General features: G+C 42.1%; 2 protein-coding genes across 2 annotated transcripts in view; both read left to right on the forward strand.

Moving 5' to 3' along the window:
* LOC115083376 (histamine H3 receptor-like) overlaps positions 1-3,532 on the forward strand; it is a 29,379-nt gene extending 25,847 nt beyond the window's left edge. The window contains exon 4 of the mRNA XM_029587177.1: positions 3,439-3,532. Within this exon, the coding sequence (XP_029443037.1) occupies positions 3,439-3,532 (94 nt within the window). The remainder of the gene's footprint in view (positions 1-3,438) is intronic.
* A 1,034-nt stretch (positions 3,533-4,566) lies between these two features.
* Positions 4,567-20,072, forward strand: part of LOC115083377 (histamine H3 receptor-like) — an 82,259-nt gene continuing 66,753 nt past the window's right edge. Inside the window, exons 1-2 of the mRNA XM_029587178.1 lie at positions 4,567-4,885; positions 13,406-13,572. Of these exons, the coding sequence (XP_029443038.1) occupies positions 4,567-4,885; positions 13,406-13,572 (486 nt within the window). The remainder of the gene's footprint in view (positions 4,886-13,405; positions 13,573-20,072) is intronic.

Below are 20,072 nucleotides of genomic sequence, written 5' to 3' on the forward strand. Positions count from 1 at the left end.
AATGCTAGTGCCAAAAAATGAAGGACATGTAAAGGGCAATTCTCAAAACTACCTAGCTGGCTAACTAATGCATTATTATAAAGTAAAGCATCTAGAATCAAATTCATAAACACCAAATATTACTTATCTTGGAGGAAAAGCTTCAGGTGCCAAATCTCAAGTCATGAAAGCCTTTGAAATGTTTTTTTTTTTTTTGTATAAACAGTTTTATTGGTGTTATACATAAACATACATACGAAATAAAGATATTAACAACTGGATAAACACCTTGGCATTTTTAGTTGAAATGCTTTTTATATAGTACCATCACGAGTTAAAAACCTCCATTTTTTTATTTTCTGTGTGATGAATGAGTCCAAAAATCCCCAAAAGAATGTAAATGAATTCATTAAAAGCTCAGACATGAACTTTATAAAGCAATGCACAAAAACTTACCTCTAACAAGGGCTTCTAATTCAAAACATCCCGATGCATTTTATTCTTTTTCTGTTGCTGTCAGCATTTCACCCATGAGGGCTACATCAGGGAAAAGTGCAATGCTTTACTTTTTCTGTGAACAATAAATAAATTAGTGAACCAATATTTTAAAGAGATGCAACATTACTTCAGATTACTCACCAACCTGTGCTCATTCTTATGTGGCAAACATTTAATGTGACAAAAACCATCTACTGCTTAAAATGAAAATGGCCGCAGCCAAGCAGCGTCCTTTAATTTAAATAGCAGTATGTGTCCAGTTGAAAAATGACATAATCATTATGCATATGCACAACTTTGGCATTTCATGGTTACTGAGAATATGAGGTGGAGTATATTAAAATGGAAGACATACTTTGAGTGTATGTGTAGTAATGTTGATAAGACGAAAGGGTTTATTTCAAAGCTATATGCCCTCTTGAATCATGAACTTCAGGAATCTCCTTCACATATAAGGCTTGGGCAAGAGATCTTGGGCTTTCTTTGTCCCAGGAAGAGTGGGACCTTTCCTTCATGAGCACAGAAAGAGCTCCATCTCAGCCACTTTTATTGAAAATGGCTGTAAAGTACTATGGCAAAGGCATTTAACATCAGAAGGCTTCCATAAAATCTTTACATAATCGATGACAAATGTTGGAAACGTTATTTAGAATGCATTTATTACCACATTTGGTGGGAGTGTGTGACTATTTACAGATGCTAGGCAGAAATATTTTCTTTAATTAATTCATTTACTTGGGAGGAAAAGGTTGATTCTCCCAAGTATGCATTATTGAATATACCGGTACCACATGTGGATCAATATATTCTGTTATTGATTCAGCAGATATTTTTGGCGGCTTAATGTAAGATAGCACTTTTCTGGAAATAAAGGGATACCCACTACTTGCATCTGTTCTTAAGTGCATAGATTGTGTATACAGTCTGAGTAAATTTACTGCTTTAAGGAGACATGATATTTCTAAATTTGACCTGACTTGGGCTCCTTATATAGCATGGAAAGCAAAATAAGGGGAAAGGTCAAAATTGGATCAGTAGACTTTGAATATGCCATTCATCCACGAAGCTCTATATGCTTGCTAACTATGTTGTAGATCACCTTCATTCATTTACTTTTATTATGGGTAATTTGCTGTGCCTTCCAGGCTCTTGAATTATTGTGATGCTCAGAAGAGAGAAAGTGAAATTTTTGCAGAGGGGATGGGTGGGGCTGGTTGGGACATACTTCTATGTAAAAAATATCAGTTGTGTTGATTTGATTTGTAATATTGGTTATATATTGTTGTTGAATAAAATTTTTAAATTGAAGAAAAAAAAGATGTAATCAATCACCTCAGATAAACAATTTGCATGCACAGATCCTCTTATATGTGCATGAAAAATGTCAATTTCATCTTAAACTGCAATGAAATATACACATATGAATATGTAAAAAATGGGTTCTTCATAAAAAATATCCTCATTCGATATATAAATCTTGGCTCAAGGCACCTCAACTCATACATCCATTTTTGCTCATGTCATGTTAAAATTCTTTCATGGTTTTTGCTGGTCAGATGTTTTTGGATAGCGTCAAATGCAAACAATCAGAGTTGCTAAAACTTATGTTGCTCCTCCATAGAATGTGTCACCAGTGACGTTTCAACTTGGCTATGCTTAAAACAGCTTTGGTGTTCCAAAATCTGTGCCCTCTGACATCTCTTGGTCTTGCCCACAAACATCTTATCACATGGGCACATGATCACATAAATAACAAAATTGGATACATAAGTAGTAAAGTGCCATTATAAATACTCCTTTTTTGTATGTTCAATTTGTTTTATTTCACATAATTGAACAAGCTAGCTCCAAAGTGCCATGCATTACATAATGGACTCTGTTACATATGACATGAATTGTTAACTGTTGCGCCCGTCGGTCACAGAAGGCTTCGACCTTTGTTGCTTACCTCTTTTTTCCCTGCACCAGTGATTCTTGGACGAATGGCGACTTCTGCCTGCAAAGGCCGCCTTCACCGGCATACCCGGGATGGCGTGGGTGAACATTTGTACCACATCTGACAAAGATGCTTCGCCTCAAGTGGTTGCTGTACGAACTGCAGTACATTTACCAGCCCCCACTCACTTTTCAGGAGATTCCCTGTTGTGTAGTGGTTTTCTAAACCAGTGCTGTATGCACTTCTCACTGCAACCATCTTACTTTCCTAAAGCAGTAGCAAAGACCACATATATCCTGACTCTTTTAGATGGGAAAGCCCTGGCCTGGGCTTCACCTCTCTGGGAACACAATGACCCAGTCCTCAGCAACATGCCTGCATTTCTTGCTCTGTTCAAATCAGTATTTGATGACCCTACTTGCAAGACTGTCACTGGATCTGCATTTTTACATCTCCAGCAAGGAGTTAGACCATTCCCGGACTACGTGATAGAATTTAAAACTTTATCTTCTGAACTCCACTGGGACCTGGGTTGCCTACTTACGATTTTCCTAGAGGGCCTCAACTCCCGAATAAAGAATGAATTTGAGGCACATGAATTATGTGACAACTTGGACTCACTCATTGAGCTTGCATGGAAAATTGATCGCCGCCTGTGTGAACGCTCGCAAGAGGTGAAGAGTTCTAAGAAACATCCATCTGGCAGTGTACACTCTCGTCCTATGCCTGCAACTCAAACCCAGCCCTCACCAACCACTGAAGAATATGAACACATACAATTAGGTCGCAGACACTTAACCACCAAGGAGAGGCATTACCGTAAGAGATTAGGTCTCTGTATGTACTGTGGAGAACCTGGCCATGTGGTTCAATCATGTCCCATCTGTCCTGGAAACATGCAGACTTAGGATCCGCTGGAGGACTCTTCCTAGAACTGACCACTCCATCTCCACTGACTCTCCCAGTCTCATTCATATCCGGGACTCTTGAATTTCAAACTCTTGCAGTTGTTGATTCCGGAGCAGGTGGAAATTTTATACTGAAAAGGCTGGTGGAGCACCTACGGATTCCTATCATGCCAACCCCTACTCTGCTGCTTCTCTCATCCATATACGGTGAGCCATTATCCGGAGAAGTTTCTTACACTATGCAATCGATATGCCTGTGGATTGACTCTCTTCATACCGAAACTATCTCATTTCTGGTTCTTGACAAAGCCATTCATCCAGTGGTACTCAGCCTACCATGGCTGCAAGACCACAAACCCCAGTTTGACTGGGGCACCCTGGAATTATCACAATGGGGAATATCTTGTCACGACAGATGTTTAAAGAGAGTAACACCTTTGCCCTAAATGTTTACCACCATTTCTCTTCTGGGCCTACCACTACAGTACTCGTCCTTCTAAGACATGTTTTCAAAGAAGGCAGCTGACGTACCACCACCTCACTCGTCCTTCGACTTTGCTATTAATTTGAAGCCAGATTCTGAGCCCCCTAGAGGTAGATATATCCACTTTCACTCTCAGAGACTGAAGCCATGTTGGCTTACATTCAAGAGAACCTGCAAAAATGATTTATCTGGCCTTCCAAGTCACTGGCCGGAGATGGATTCTTTTTTCACTGGCAAGAAGGATGGATCCCTTTGCCCTTGTATAGACTACAGAGGCTCAATGAAATTACTATAAAGGACACTTTCACTTTGAAAATTGGTGCAAAATCCTTGGGTAAAACTCACCCACAGACTTTGCACTAATGTGCTTATCTTTAAAGCTTGTCTTGTTAATAGAAAAGCAAGTCATCTGTAATAATATTGCGGTTTGTGCGGGATTGCCTGCACTAAGTTGAATAGTAATGTAAGTTATATTGATGTAAACATTGGTATTATTGGAAACGATTCAGCAATAGTAGTTGACAAGGTTTTCAGTGTGGATGGGGATTGATAATACCCTCAGCAATTATTGTTAGTGTAAAAGAAAAGACCAGGGATCACTCTAAGAATACATGAAAGTGGTATTTATTTTCAGTCTTCAAGGAAACACCAAATCACTGAACACAGGTGTTTGAATGCTATTTAAGCAGTCTTATACTGGTAGAGTACACAACAGATGGCTCGCTCACTGAACACATAGCTTAGATTTTGTGGTTAGCAATATGGAATTCATACACAGCAATGTGAACCTTACAGTTCCACCGCAATGTGAACCTTATAGCCTTATAGGAAACCTTACAGTCTTGAAAAACGTTTCTAATTCTGGAGGAGAAGATGAGGATCTACCCTACAAAATTAGCAGTAATGATTACTTGTTTTCACTAAGCACTGTTATAATTTTAGCTTTACTTATGGGCATGTTGAGTTTAATAACCGTGCTAGGGAATACACTAGTCATTCTAGCTTTTATCATGGACAAGAACCTCAGAAACCTCAGCTGTTATTTTCTTCTCAATTTAGCTGTCTGTGACTTTCTTGTGGGTAAGTAATAAGTATTAATTTGCTAATTTGTTTAGATACACCAAGGGTAAGAAATACTGTTCATTGTATGTCAAGAATTAGTCAGATTTTCACAATAAAATAACTATGACAAACATATATAGTGATACAAAATGTATTAGTTTGCTTAAAACTTGGTAATCACGATTTTCAAATCAGTATCTGATATTTATAGACTGGTGTTACATCTAGATATACTTTGGAACATTTCTGTTAATATATTTACGGAATGGGATTAAATTAAGTAAGGATAACTTTCAAACAACTCCATGCAGCCCCATATATGCATGGCTCCACAGAGATCTAATATACTATTTTATAATATGTAGGTTTCAGATACAAGAGATTATAAAATACACATATGGCAAACCCCCAACATAGGCACATATTTATGCTTATGCACAAATACCTGCAATGCACTGAAAGAACATATGTTTCTTACCTGTTTTAGAAACATTTGTATGAACAAAATATGACTTGCTCATATAAAACATTGATTTATGGCTGTAAGTTGGAATATTTTAAAACATGAGTATGTAATTGAAATTACCAGTTTTCCATTTCCTCCACCAGTTCACCCAGTCCTTCTCAGGTCATCAAGATCCCTCAATTCATCCAAACCTCCCACTTAACTAATAATTGACAACAGACCCATCTGATATTATTTGCACGAGATAATTAGCAGGTGTAAAATTGCACAAATAATTTACCAAATGTACTCCTGTATGTCTCTTATAAAATAGCAACTTATGTGCTTAACTCTTGGCCCCATCCCGGAACGCTCCTAGATTTCCCCTTTTTTATGCAAGTAAATTTGCACGTAAAAGCGAAAATATGCACATATTTGTATAAAATAGCATGTACACGAGTACAGGCTTTTTAGGATAGTATATGCTAATTTTTATGTGTGTAACTCTGCAGATTCATCCCAATTTGTGCATGCTATCATCTATCAAATATATATATTCACATAACTTTTTATTTTATGTCAAGGTGTAGCTATATAAAAGATTATTATTCTTATTTATTTCATTTAATATACTGATATAAAAACAAATTTCCCAAGCGGTTTCATTTAAAATTAACATAAAATACAGTTGGAATGTTATGCATATAATACAATTATTACAATTAATACATATAGCATAAATAAATATCAATAAATAGAACATATACAGTTAAAATGTAATGCAGATAATGAAATTTGGATATATATATCATAAATAGACATCAAACAATAAAAAATGTAATAAATCACTTAAGCAAGGCACAAACCAGGGCAAATCTGTGGAAAAGCCATGTTTTAACGATTTTCCAAAATTTTAGGAAATTGAGTTCTGATCGAATGTCAGGAGGTAGACGATTCCACAACAAGGGAGAAGGGGACCGGATAAGAAAAACAAGATACTCTAGTACAATCTAATCTAATAATTGAAAGAGAGGGAATATGCAAGAGACCTTGCTGTGAAGTGCGCAAAGAGCGAGAAGGTGTATATGGAATCATACATTTAGACAGATATAATGGCAAAGTGGGATAAAAAGTCCAAAAGAGTAAACATACGATTTTGAATCTGATATGAAATGAGACAGACAATCAATATAACAACTGAAGTTCTCGTGACACATAATCAAAAAATAATACTCAATAATGGACATCTATGATGAAATAATAAGCTCATTTGATTGTGCAGTATAATTCCCCTTATTTAGAATTTTTTTGACCAATCTATTTACAAAGTAGCCCTTTCTAGGGTTTACCCATAAACTGATAATTTAGTAAAAGATTCAAAATGAAAGTTCTGAGATTTTCATCTCCTGTACAGTGTGTCTGGTTTATATCCATAACAAGTGTGAATTATACTGTTTCCATATATCTGGAATTCTCTAAATCCCTACTTAGTGGGAATAGGTAAAAAAAAAAAAAAAAAGTTTACTTTGAGGTGTATTCATGCCCCCTAACAGAGTGGAAGGGCCCCTTGGCTGGCCTAAAAGCCGAGTGTCTGGAAAAGGTCCTGCGGGACAAGAACAGAGCCAGCAGCCGTGGGGAGTCTTCCCTCTACCTTCCGCAGCTCTCAGAAGGAGGAAAGGCCGGAATGAGTGTTGCTGCCTCTGCTCTGCATGGTCATAGCAATGAAGGAGAGGTCGCAGCAGCCACAGGGAGACCATCCCCTGACTCCTGTAGTACCCTGGGGGGAGGGTCTATTGAGCAAACTGAGCAGGTATTTCTGCCATGGCTTGCCCCCAGCAGCAGTAAAGAAGAAGAGGCCCTTGTTATTGCTGCAACAGCTCAGGGCCAGCGAGCAGGTAGGTAGGAGTAGCACCGAGGAGCCGTGGAAATGCTGCAGTGTGATGATGAGGCTTCAGCATGGTCTCTGAGCCCAGCAGTGATGTTATCACACAATAACCTCTTATAGGGGGTTGCGTGACAGAGGTGCTGCAGGGGAGACATAGAAAGAAATGTGAAGAAATAAGAGAAACGAAGCAAAATAAAGTTTAAATAAAAGATAGGATGTTTATGTAATTAAATGTGGCCAAGGAGAGCCTCTGTACTGAGACTCCAGTCTAGGCAGGAATCCAGTCTGAGTTTGCTTCCCTTTATGTTTACTGTAGCAGCACAAAAAGCATGAGGGCTAGCTTTGTGGCTTTGTCAGTGATTTGCCTGGTGCAGGGACACTAAAAAGTGAAGTGACCAACCCCTGTGGATCTTTCTTTGGACAGCACGGCTACTTTAAAAAAGTATATCAATTAAATAGAGGTGACTGGCACCTGCACTGAGATATTAAGAAGGCTGAGAGAGGCCATGCCAGGGGAATTAAAAGGATTTTAAAAGTGGCACTACTTTGAATGACATCAAGATTTCCACATGGGGACTTGAGCAGAAGGCAGGATGCTTTTAGAGGAGGCAGAAGTGTTGATCCTCAGCTCTGCCAGACTCCAAAGAATTTGTGGTGGAGCAAGCCTGCATGAGAGGGGAACAGCAACAGGAACCAGTAACACTGCTGTTACTGTGTCCCTGAGGAGATTTGGAAGAAGAACAAAGAGAAAATTGTGAGTCAAGTCAACGTGATTCCTGTGCCCTGGAAGGAAAAAAAGGGGAAAGGGTAGTTAACAATAAAAGAAGCTGAACAGGAACGTGGTCTAATAGAACATGTTCTAGTTTGAGGGGAGTGGGAAAATTGGAAAAGTGAATGCTGTTTCCTTGTAAAATTAAAGGCAGCCAATTTTTTTTATTATCTTTTGTTTTTAATAGCTAGATATAGCCAGTTCTACCAAGTCGCTGGTCACCCGTACTAGAAAGACTTTTAGTTGGCAGAAGATACTCGGTGCCAGGGAGGCAGTCTTTGTTATTGATTTGGTGTGGCCTAATAGTAGGTACCCCTTGAAGGGAGATGCTGAAGGAGTAAGGCCCAATGACAGTGACCTTAGGGCTCATCGCTGGAGGAAATGTGACCATACCAGAGACCATCACACAGTGACAGACAGAACTTAGACATCAAGACCTAGAGACCACAGATAAGTGTGTGAAAATGATTCTGAGGGACATAACCTAGGTCTGGGCCAGACTAGTAGCCTAGTCAATATTGAGCTCAGAATGAAAGTAACATAAAAGACAGATAATACAGAAAAAGACAAATGCATACACCCAATCAAGACATACTTACCGTAAAAGGGACTCTTTGTTTCAGCAAAGCCTGGAAGAGAAAAATATAACTCACAAAGACTCAATTTCCTAAAGTACAAATTTCAAGTTTGGATACACAGAGTTGGATTTAGCTTAAAGTTCTACAAGAAAGAGAATAGAATTGTTAATATTGATTTAGTTCTGCTATATATAAAAGAAAAGCTTAAAAGCATTTCCATTCCAAATAGTTGTCTAATTATTGATTAATGTACAAGAAGGAAGGGCATGAGGGACCTGAGGAGTGCTGCAGTAAGTGTGCAGAGCAATGGTCAGTCAACGAAGAGCAAGAGTATTCAAGTACTGAAGAGGAAGGAGATTGGGAACGAGAAGGAATCTCATAGACACAGAGTGGGAGATACCTCTCCCATGCAGACCTATGGCTACACCTGTTGTGTCTATAAATCCATTAGTATATTTCTTTGTTGACGAGTAAGACATGCACAGTATAAGTACACATGGCCGGAACAGTGAAACTGAATGGCTCATGAAATCCATTATGGTTCTATGGAGGGTGCCACAAGTTTGCAGAGTTTGGATGGCCAGGGCAAGTAGGGATGAGTTCAGAGGTAGATAGGAGTTTATCTTTTGTTGTTTTTTTCAGTTCCATTCAGTGCAGCCAGGCCCATCAAGCCCTGCTAGGTAGTCCTGACCAGGGTTGGGAAGGGTTTCCTTTCTAGTCCATTCACTGGCTTGTTTGGATTTTCCATCTGGGTACATTCTTTTGACTTAATAGTTTAAGTGGTAGGAGCCTTGTGAGAGCCTGTACACCACCTGGGCTCAGGGTACGGGGAACCCTATGTCTGAGGCTGTGCAGGTTAGGGAAGAACTCTACTAGGATGGAGGTGCCAGTTACCTGCTGCAGGGATACACTCTGGTGTTAGATTCAGTTTCTGGAAAATAATCAATTTCAAGATCCAGGTGGAAATTCTGGTTGCCCTTCCTTTCTGACTGAAGTACATAGAGCTGCCTGCTTCAGGGGACCCCTCCCATCAGGGATTCAAGGAAGAGATCAAGGGACTTTTCCAGAAATCAAGAAGTTAACAAAATCATCCAATTATGAGTAAAGAAAAGTGTAAGACCACTGAAGACACCCATCTGGTGCTTCTAAACCCTGGGAAGAGAGAGTTTCTCTTTCTGTGCAGAGACAGTAGCTTGGTATTTTTAGCCAATTGGAAGGGGTGACCAGGCCATCAAAAGGACACCCTGTACCACCTGGGGACTCTATTTTTTCCAGGACCTAGAAGATAGAAGTTCCCCTGGCTAGCAGTAGACCTTTATGCACAGATTGAAGAGAAGACTGTAAAGAGGTGGTGTTATGGATCGTGGGATAGTGCCATCTTTCATATGTTTGCAACAGTAAAGGTATTATTTGGACACTATCATGGTGGCTCCTGTGACTGAATTTGGCACATCCAACAAACACTGGGACACACAAGTACACTTCTCCTAAGGACAGGAACAAGGACATGATGGGTCACCCTTAGCACTTGGGGCCTTGGGAGTAAACTCCCCCCACTTGGCCTCTGCCCTATCCCCATTCCCCTCATTCCTCGAGCCCCCACTAGAAACACTCTCTCCCCCTCCCCTCCCCTTTCTCTTGCCTCTCTCTCTGCCCTCTCTCCTCACTCTCTCCCCCTCTCCTCCCTCTATCCCTCCCTTTCTGTCCCCTCTCCCCCTTCCTTTATCTCTCCCTCCCCTTTCCCTCTCTCTCATTTTCTCTCCCTCTATCTTTCCCCTCTCCCCCACTCTGCTTCCCCCTCTCTCATGCTCTCTCTTCTCCCTCACTCCTTCCCTTTCTCTCCTCCCCTTCCTCCCTTCTCTCCGAATGTAGGGTCCTGGCCTTTGCACAGTGCAGCTTGCTAACCTCACCCTTGCCACACTGCTCTGCTTTCCATGCGGGAACCTCGCCTGCGATGCCTCCATTCTCCATGCATGCACGGCTGCGCTGCAATGGTTCTGCTCTCTGTACGCTTGCCCCCGTGCTGCAATGGTTCCGCTCTCCTTGCGCGTGCCCATGTTTTCTGCTCGCCGTGTGCGGCAAACTCACTCGTGCCACGATGCTTCCGGTTTTGCTTCCTCTTCCGGCAGAGCGTTCGGAAGGGAGAAACATTCAGCTGCAGTGTACTCTGCGAGGCAAGGGAGGAAATCTGTGTGAAGGTAGAGACTGTGGTGGATTCTACGAGGCGAGGGAGGAAATCTGCAGGAAGGGAGAATTGTGCACAAATTCTGCATTCCGCAGTAGCGCAGAATTCCCCCAGGACTAATATGCTCAGAGCAGTAGAGGAAACAAAGACAGGCTTGGAGCAATGGCAGCAATCAGTGGTGCTAGTGATTGAAAATGGAAATGATAGGAATAGAGCAATGCAGCGCGAAGAGTAGCCATAAAACCCTAAGATGTACCTCAAGGGCTGAGGTGGAGGTTGAATAGCATGAATGCCTCCTACCCGCTCCCGGACCGACCCCGATTTATGCGGCTAAATTCTAGATAAATAACTCATTATGCAGCTAGAATTTATCCACATTTGGTTTCTAATATCGCCACCTTCTAATATCGCCACCTTCAATACAAAGGTTTTAGTCAGCAAAACACCAAAGCATGCAGGAATGGCTGTAGGATTTAAAATAAATGGCTTTCACATATTCTGAAGTACATCATCTGGAGAAAAATGGGATTTTTAGATGGTAAAACAAGAAAGTATGCAGGGCTGACAGCAGAATACTAAGAGGAAGCTCCTAATTCTGCTCTATGCTTACACGTTAAACCTGTGCTTTTTAAAAAATATGATGGTCCACCTTTAAATATCCTGTTAAGAACTGTATTATTCAAATTATTATTATCATTATTATTACCCAACAAAAACTGCAATTTTCCCTGCTTTTTCCACTCCTCCCTAAAGGCCTTTATTCTGAGTGTAGACTTACAAGTTTGCAATAACTTTGGCCATGTCTTGAAGTAAAAGCCCTAAAATGTATGTAAATGTTATACTAAATGCTATATATACAAAATTTACAAAGAGAGAATATTGATATTCAACCCCTGGGATGGCAAGGGTGCTGAAGGACCCTTGGATGCAGGGCAGGGGTGGGTGGGAAGTTGTGTGAGGCATGGGGGGAGGGGGATTGAAGGAGGGGGTCTAATACCTGACCCTGAATTTGGGAGGCTGGAGATCTCCTGGGTGAGCAATGCTAATGGTGGATCAATGGGAAGCAGTAATATTGTTGTTGTTCAGGTATGGTGGGTTAGGCAGTACCCAGTGGAGGACTCCTTGGCCCAGAAGTAGACCACCTTTCTAACGCACCTCTTTTAAGAGTTATCCAGCAGAGAGACCTCTGCTGGAACAATGTTCTTCCTTCTCTGTAGGGCTGGGTCTCACAAAGGCTGTCTTGGAATTAATTGAGCTGCTAGGATCTCACTGTTCATTTTCCCAATAAGGGAAGCTTGCTTGGCTGTTTTTTCTCCCTCCTGCATATTGTAAATCAAGAATCTGTGTTATGTTTAAAACTTTATTTCTTCACTAAAACTGTTGGTAAAACAATCCCATTTTGAATTTTTGTTTGAATTGGAACCTGACAAGGGAGAGGAGAAACTTATTTTTAATTTCTCATAATTTCTTTTCTAGGAAAACAAAAACCACCCCAGTACAACCAACACACTAACTAACAACATCAAATAACAGAGAGACAGCAAAACATTGATGCTTATACATAATAGGCATGGCATGGCAGGCAGGCAGTCAGAACCCCTGAGGTGGTATATATGAGGTATAGTAGGCAGGCAGAGATGTGACAGTCAGACCCCTGTGATAGTGTAAGGGACATGGCAGGTAGCAGAGACGTCCCAGTCAGACCCCTGTGATGGTACTGTATTGTAAATAGGGTAGAAAATAAATTGTTTACTTGATCCTGGTGCTGTAGTTAAATCCTGAAGTTGTATTTGGGATTGACGTTCTGAAAGAATTAGCTTGAGTTTTGTTACATTAATAAAAAGTGGTTTGTTTTCCTGCCTGGGAGGAGTTCCAGTGCTTTGGGTCTGGAGAGAAGGGGAGTGTGAATTGATCCTAGGAAGTTTATAGTGTCTGGCTCAAGTTTTTTTGTTGGCATGGCCACAGTTTTTTTTTAAGAGAAAGAGAGAGAACCAAGTGATCAGATGATTTAATTAATGCTGATGCTCTGAGTTTCTTTTCTCAGGACTGCGGCTACTGAGAAGCTCTGGAAGGCATTTGTATAGGGTTGCTCTGCTGTGCTGTAGAGGTGTAGGCTGGGCTGCTGACATCATCAATGACATCAGCAGGTCCTGGAACAGTCTGATCATATGACCAAACTTTAAAGTATAATAAAACCTAAAGTAAACATTTTGAAAATTCCAAACTCTTTATATAGCATGGCATTCATTTAGAAGTTAACTCTATTATGACAAGAAAAAGACTGAGGGCTAATTCAGGGGAAAACATGCATTTGTTCTTTGGTGGCATGCCTGGATACATTGGTTATTTGAAGAGGCTGCTGCATGCTCTGTTTAGTCATAGGAAAAGAAATGGAAAAAAGTCAGATGTAAGGAGGTACTGACTATATTTACAAGCATGAGTGGAAAGTCAGGATATACGGGTCAGTGGCTCAGCAGCTTGTAGTAATATCCCAGTAGGAGGAGAAAGGCAGACAGAGGACCAACTTAAAAAAATAAAGTCCATCAAATTTATATGCTTTCAGTTATTGAAAAATGATAATGTGTAAAGCTACAGTAAATGAATGATATATTTTGACTAGCAGGATATACCATAAAAATGGAAAGTCAATAACCCCATACCAATTTTTGTTTGAAGGTTCTTTCTCTATCCCTTGGACTATACCTTATATACTAACTGGAAGATGGTCTACTGGAAGGGGTGGTTGTAAATTTTGGCTAGTCTTGGATTCTACTGTTTGTATATCTTCAGTGTATAGTATTCTGCTTATCAGCCATGATCGTTTTCTCTCTGTGACTAAAGCTGTAAGTATAAACGATCATGTTGCATACAGAACTTTATTTTGTAGATGATTTCAATATTTAATAATGTTTTTTGTGCACATAAATCACAAGTCCAAGAGACTCCTTTTTTCCATCAAAGTGTAGGCTCAGGCTAAGCACACATTTTAACTTATTTATTTTTATATACCAACATTTGATCTGAGATATCACATCAGTTTACATTCAGGTACTGTAGGTATTTCCCTATCCCCAGAGGGCTTACAATTTAAGAGGTAGATTTTAAAAACATACGTGCGCGCGTACTTTTGTTCGCGCACCAGGCGCGAACAAAATTACGCTGGATTTTATAAGATACGTGCGTAGCCGCGCGTATCTTATAAAATCTGGGGTCGGCGCGCGCAAGGGGGTGCACATTTGTGCAACTTGCGCGCGCCAAGCCCTATGCGCGCTGCCCGTTCCCTCTGAGGCCGCTCCGAAATCGGAGCGGCCTCGGAGGGAACTTTTTTTCTATCCCCCCCCGCACCTTCCCTTCCCTTCCCTTCCCCTACCTAACCCACCCCCCCGGCCCTATCTAGACCCCCCCTACCTTTATCGGAGAAGTTACTACTGCCTCCGGGCAGTAGTAACTTACGTGCGCCGGTGCGGCAGGCCCCGACACAGGCCGCTGTGTCGGGGCACTCGGCCACGCCCCCGGACCGCCCACACACCCCCCAGACACGCCCCGGTCCCTAACCACGCCCCTTGGCCACGCCCCCGACCGCCCCTTTTTGCAAACCCCGGGACTTACGCGCATCCCGGGGCTTGTGCGCGCCGCCGAGCCTATGCAAAATAGGCTCGGCACGTGCAGGGGGGGTTTGGGGTAGGTTTTCGGGGGGTACACTCATATCCCTTTGAAAATCTACCCCTAAGTTTGTATCTGAGGCAATGGAGGGAAAAGTGACTTGCCCAAGGTCACAAGGAGTGACAGTGGGACTCAAGCCATGGTTTTCTGGTTTGTAGCCCACTGCTCTAACCACTAGGCTATTTCTCCTCCCTAAACTTGCTTTTGAATGCTTTTTAACTTCCTATGCATTAGCAAACCATAATCTTACTGCATCTGGAGATAAATTCTTTTTACTGTATGGATGAAAAAACTTCTCTTCTTCTTTCATTGGAATCTTGATAAGACATTATGTGAAACTATTTTGTTGTTTAATAACGGCAATAATAAAATAGTAGTTTCTCTGTCTCTGTAGCTTCAAATAATGCTTTACTGAGGGTCGATGTAAGAAGTCCATTAAAACTGTGCTGTCATTGGTCCTCTGTGGATGTCTCATGGCTCCTCTGCTTCCCTCTGATGATGTGTACGATCATGGTTTGGTCTCTGTATCTTGGCACGAGTTTTCCTAACCCACATACAGCCACTTCTCCTGGGCACCCAATGCTGAGGAGGCACTAGGGACACACAATTTCCTTTAGCACCTCCTTTTTAATGCAGCGGCTCATTTGCCTACTGCATCGTGCGCCTGGGAGAGGTGGATGGGCACGCATTAGGAAAGCGGGTGCTCAATCATGAAAGCCCGTTTTTCCCCCTCGGATATTGCATTGGTCTGTATGACAGCAGGTTACCAGAGGAGTAAAGGTAATTCTAAATGGTCAAATGGTGGAGAGGCAGTAAAGACAGTGACTAGATCAGACCAGGAAGATTCAGATGGAAGCGTGGAAAGCAGCAAGAGTAGTACAGACATTCAACACTCAAGAGGCCTGTGTTTTTCTTCACTCTAGTAAGCGTACCTGGGGCAGCTGGACAACTGGTGTGTAATGAGGGCAGGAGTAACCCTGAAAGGTGCTAACATGCCTTACTGTTGCTAAGAGTACCTAACCTAATTAGAGCCTGAACATAAGAACATAAGAAATTGCCATGCTGGGTCAGACCAAGGGTCGATCAGCTATGACTTCTTCCTGTGTAATCTGGTCACCCCAGAATTGTCGGGATTACACAGGAAGAAGTCATAGCTGATCAACCATCAAGAATCGATCAATCGGAGCATTGATACAGATCAAGGAAGTTAAGTTTTCTACTAAGTGAAGTTTTATAGTTGCATAAGAAAAGGGACTTAAAAAAAAGTATTATTGCCGGATTTACTATCCAGTGACCTATGATTAAGTGTAAGGCTGAGTCATAAAGCACAAGCTAATACGATGATGCCTATTATGATGGTCATTTTATCAGAAGCTTAATTTTGTTGGCATTAGAGTGAGTGTGTCTAAAATCAAAAATAATCGGGTGAGTGTTGGTGTATTATTATATAAATGAGTATATCTCTTACATCGTCCTCAGTGATTACTGTAGTAAAGAATTCATTTAGACTCTTTGCGATAACGTTGTCATCCCTAAGTGCTCCTTTTACATCTTGATCATCTAATGGTCCAATGGACTCCCTTGCAGACTTTTTATCTTGAATATACCCCAAAACGTTTTTATTATGAGTTTTTGCTTCCACAGCAAGCTTTTCAAGTTTTTTCTTTGCTTTCCTTATCAATGCTTTGCATCTGACTTGCCAGTGCTTATGCTGTTTCTGTTTTCTTCATTCAGATCCCTTTTCCATTTCTTGGAGGATGTTCTTTTAGATATTATAGCTTCTCTCATCTCACCTTTCGACCATGCTGGTAGTAGTTTAGCCTTTTTTCTACCTTTTCTAATGCATGGAGTGCATCTGTTCTGGGCTTCCAAGATAGTATTTTTAAACAATATCCATGCCTGAGCTAAATTCTTAACCTTTGCAGTTGTTCCTTCCAGTTTTTCCCTAACCATTTTTCTCATTTATTTATTTATTTAAAATCTTTTCTATACCATCGCTAAGTTATATACCATCGCAACGGTTTACATGTAGGCACATAAATTAAGATAGGTGAATGCGTACTACAGTACATTCTAGCAGGTGCCAAAAAGGTTTGGTTACATTATATCATAAAAAGGCTCTCAATTGTTTAGTGATGTAGGTCCTGACAATGTGTACCTCATAGTCACTTTTTTGAAAGTTAAAAACCATCATAGTAGATTTCTTTTTTGCGTTCCTTCCAGTTATTAAGTCAAATCTGATAATGTTGTGATCACTATTTTCAAGTGATTCCAACACTGTTACCTCTCGCACCATATCGTGTGTTCCACTAAGGACTAGGTCTAAATTAGTTTACCCTCTTGTTGGTTCTTGCACCAACTGATTCTTATATTAAAGCAACTAACAAGGTTTCAGAGTCCCACAAACAGAATATCTGCAATTTAAATGAAAACAAAATAAGAGACCTCTAGTTAATGTACTTTTTCTTTCTTTAGGCAACCCACAGTTCTAATTTAGGTTATCTGATGTAACAATTACTATCTTTATTTCTTAGGACAATTAATATACAAGCTTCTAAGGGGAAATCCACAACTCATGGTTTTCCAAGCTTGGGAGAAATGAACTCTGGAAATTTGGTTACAAAAGTCTGTGTATGTCAAGGCTGCTCAACAGTGTTTTCCTTCAGGGGAACAAGTCCTCTAATACACTGCTGAAAACTCTGGCTCTCACTTCACCCTGGTTTCTGTCTTTAAGGCACAGGGAGTTTAATATGTAAAGATATTTAAATGAATAACTTACAAGTTATCAATTGAAATGGCAAGCTTTTGAATACTCAGCCATTTGTCTGACTAGATTTTTGCCAGATAATGACTTATCTGAATAAATTCTAGCTGGATAAAAGAGAGGCATTCTGAGGCATTTCAAGAAGGAGTTAAGGTATTTTACTAACTTAGCCAATTTTTAACTACAACCAGCTAAGTTATTTCGGCCTTTTGCAGCCAGATTACTAGCTACTTAACTGGATTTCTTCAAATAAAAAGATATGTGAAATGGACCTGCGGGCTCATTCTCTACCTCCCCTCTCCCAAATTGAATGTATGGCCCTGTCAGGCCATGCACCCCTCACCCCTCTTAAATGAGATAAACATGTAGTGGATCCACAGGTCGGTTCCCCTCCCCAACCCCTTACCAGTTTCAATTTTTTTTAATCCTTCTGCCCAATTAATCCTCCCACCCACACATAGTTTCAATACTCTGAGCCACACACTCACATCTCCCAGACCCCCCTACCACTCAATACCTAAGCAACCATGCCGGGAGCAAGGTACAAAGTTACCCACTCCTGGCATTCCAGTGCCGGGAGTGGGTAAACTATGGGTTGCACTGGAAGCATAAAATGCAGGTAAGTTTCTGTTTCTAACAGTGCTTCTGACAGAAGCAGGGCTGGAGCGTCAAGAGTAGGTAAATTTATGCCTCGCTCCCGGCTAGGTTTTTTTTTTTTAATGTATGGGGGGGATGAGGGTGTGTGACCCAGGATATTAAAACTTCAGGAGGGTGGGAGGGTCCACAGGGTAGCCCAATTAAATTAAACAGCAATCAGGAAGGGGTGGTGGGCAGGGTTCCCAACCTGTGGATCTGTCACACTTTTATCTAATTTAGGAAGTGTTTCGAGGATGGGAGGTGCATGACCCGACAGGGCCATATATTAATTTTGGGGGAGGGGAGAGAGAGAATCAGCTCAGATGCTTCTTTTTAAAAATTTTGACAATGCTACTTAATTGGATATCTTTGAAGAAATCCATTAAGTAGTGTTGGGATTTGTGGATACGATGGCCCTTTGACTGAGGTGAGAGATGGTATCGCCCAGGGGAGGAGCCCCACTGAGCCTCACCGTTGGGAGGTGAGGTCTCGGCTGTGGGATGGTATACAGCAGAGTAGAGGAGAAGGAGAGGGTGACCCCAGGAGGCGGGCCACGGAGCGGCAACGCAGGTGCTGACGTCAGACTGAGCTTGGATAACTGGAGTCAGGCAATAGATGAGGCACTGCCCGAGGAGCGGGGGTGCCGAGCAAAAGTACAGTCACTGAAGTTACACGGGCTCCGTAGAGATGGTACACAAGAGGGTTCCTCGGTGGGAGGTCATGGTAGTGGTCCGCAGAGAGGGGTATACCAGCGAGGGTTCCTCTAGCGATATCACAGCAAAGGTCCGCAGAGGGGGGTAGACCTGGAGAGGGCTCCTCTAGTGATATCATGGCAATGGTCTGCAGAGTGGGGTACAGTAGAGAGGTTTCCAATGTAGATATCACAGCAGTGGTCCACAGCGAGGTTACTCACAGTGACGGAAGACAAAGGAGTAGTTCTGTAGAAAGCCTCTGGAAGCAAGGCAGGCAGGAGTCCGGGTGAAAGGCCCTCCGAGGAGCGGATAGCCGAGAGCCGAGGAAGGGCCCCCGAGGATTGGGTACCTATTCTCTCACACCACAGAAGCAGGAACCGGAACAAGTACTGAAGTGAGAGTAGGTGGATGCAGCAAGATGACCTCGTTGCCAAGTCATCAACTGTCTGGGTCAGTGAGCATAAGTATCCAAGATGAGTGACATCATCTGAGGAGGACGCCCCCGAGATTCCCGCCATGACGTGGTTAAAGCAGGCTCGGGAGTGCGCGCGCGCGTGCCTAGGAGACCCATGGGTAAGATGGCGGTCAGCGGCATCCATGCTGCTCAGGAGGGCCCAGGAATGGAGGCAGGAAGGCTGACAGTAGCTGGCAGAGGTCGCGAGTTCACCCAACGAAGCCAAATCAGAGAAAAAGGAGGTGAGCAACAGAGGTCGCAGCCGTCTGCGGCCACGGAGCATCACAGTACCCCCCTTCTTAGGACCCCCCCAGGGGTTTGGGTTTTCTTGGGTGAGAAGTATGAAACTGCTTGATCAGTTCTTTATTGAGAATATTGGCTGCAGCCTCCCAGCTATTCTCTTCGGGCCCAAAGCCCTCCCATGAGATCAGATATTCCCATCGTATTCCTCGCTTCCATATATATATTCCATATATCCAGAGGTTGAGGTTCAGGTGGCGTTTTGGAAAATTTGGACAGGATGAGAGGCTTAAGTAATGAGACGTGCAAGGCGTTATGAATCTTGAGTGATGTGGGCAGGCGAAGGCTGTACATAACTGGGCCCAGGTGACGAAGTACGGGAAATGGCCCAATGTATCTGGGAGCAAAGCGGACTGAAGGTAGTTTTAGGTGAATAAATTGAGTACTAAGCCATACTTTATCACCAGGATTGAATTGAGGGGCTGCCTGATGATGGGTATCATAGCATTTCTTGGACTTCTGGGCAGCTTGTTGTAGAAGTCGATTAGTGTTGTCCCAAAGTTGATGCAACTCTTGGGCGGTGGCCTGCGCCACAGGAGAGGCCACTGACAGAGGTAGTGGAAGCGGAGGCAGGGGCTGACGTCCGTATACCACTTGGAAGGGTGAAGACCCGGTGGATGTGGAGAGATGAGAATTGAGGGTAAACTCAGCCCAAGGTAGCAACTCGGACCAGTCATTTTGTCATGAGTTTATGTATACCCGGAGAAACTGCTTCAGGGTCCAATTTGTCCTTTCCATCTGACCATTGGCCTGCAGGTGATAGGCCGATGTGAGGTCCAAGGTAATGTCAAAATGTTTACATAAGGCCCTTTAGAACCTGGCCGTAAATTGCAC

The sequence above is a fragment of the Rhinatrema bivittatum genome, chromosome 2, assembly GCF_901001135.1.
Source record: "Rhinatrema bivittatum chromosome 2, aRhiBiv1.1, whole genome shotgun sequence".
Taxonomy (NCBI): Eukaryota; Metazoa; Chordata; class Amphibia; order Gymnophiona; family Rhinatrematidae; genus Rhinatrema; species Rhinatrema bivittatum.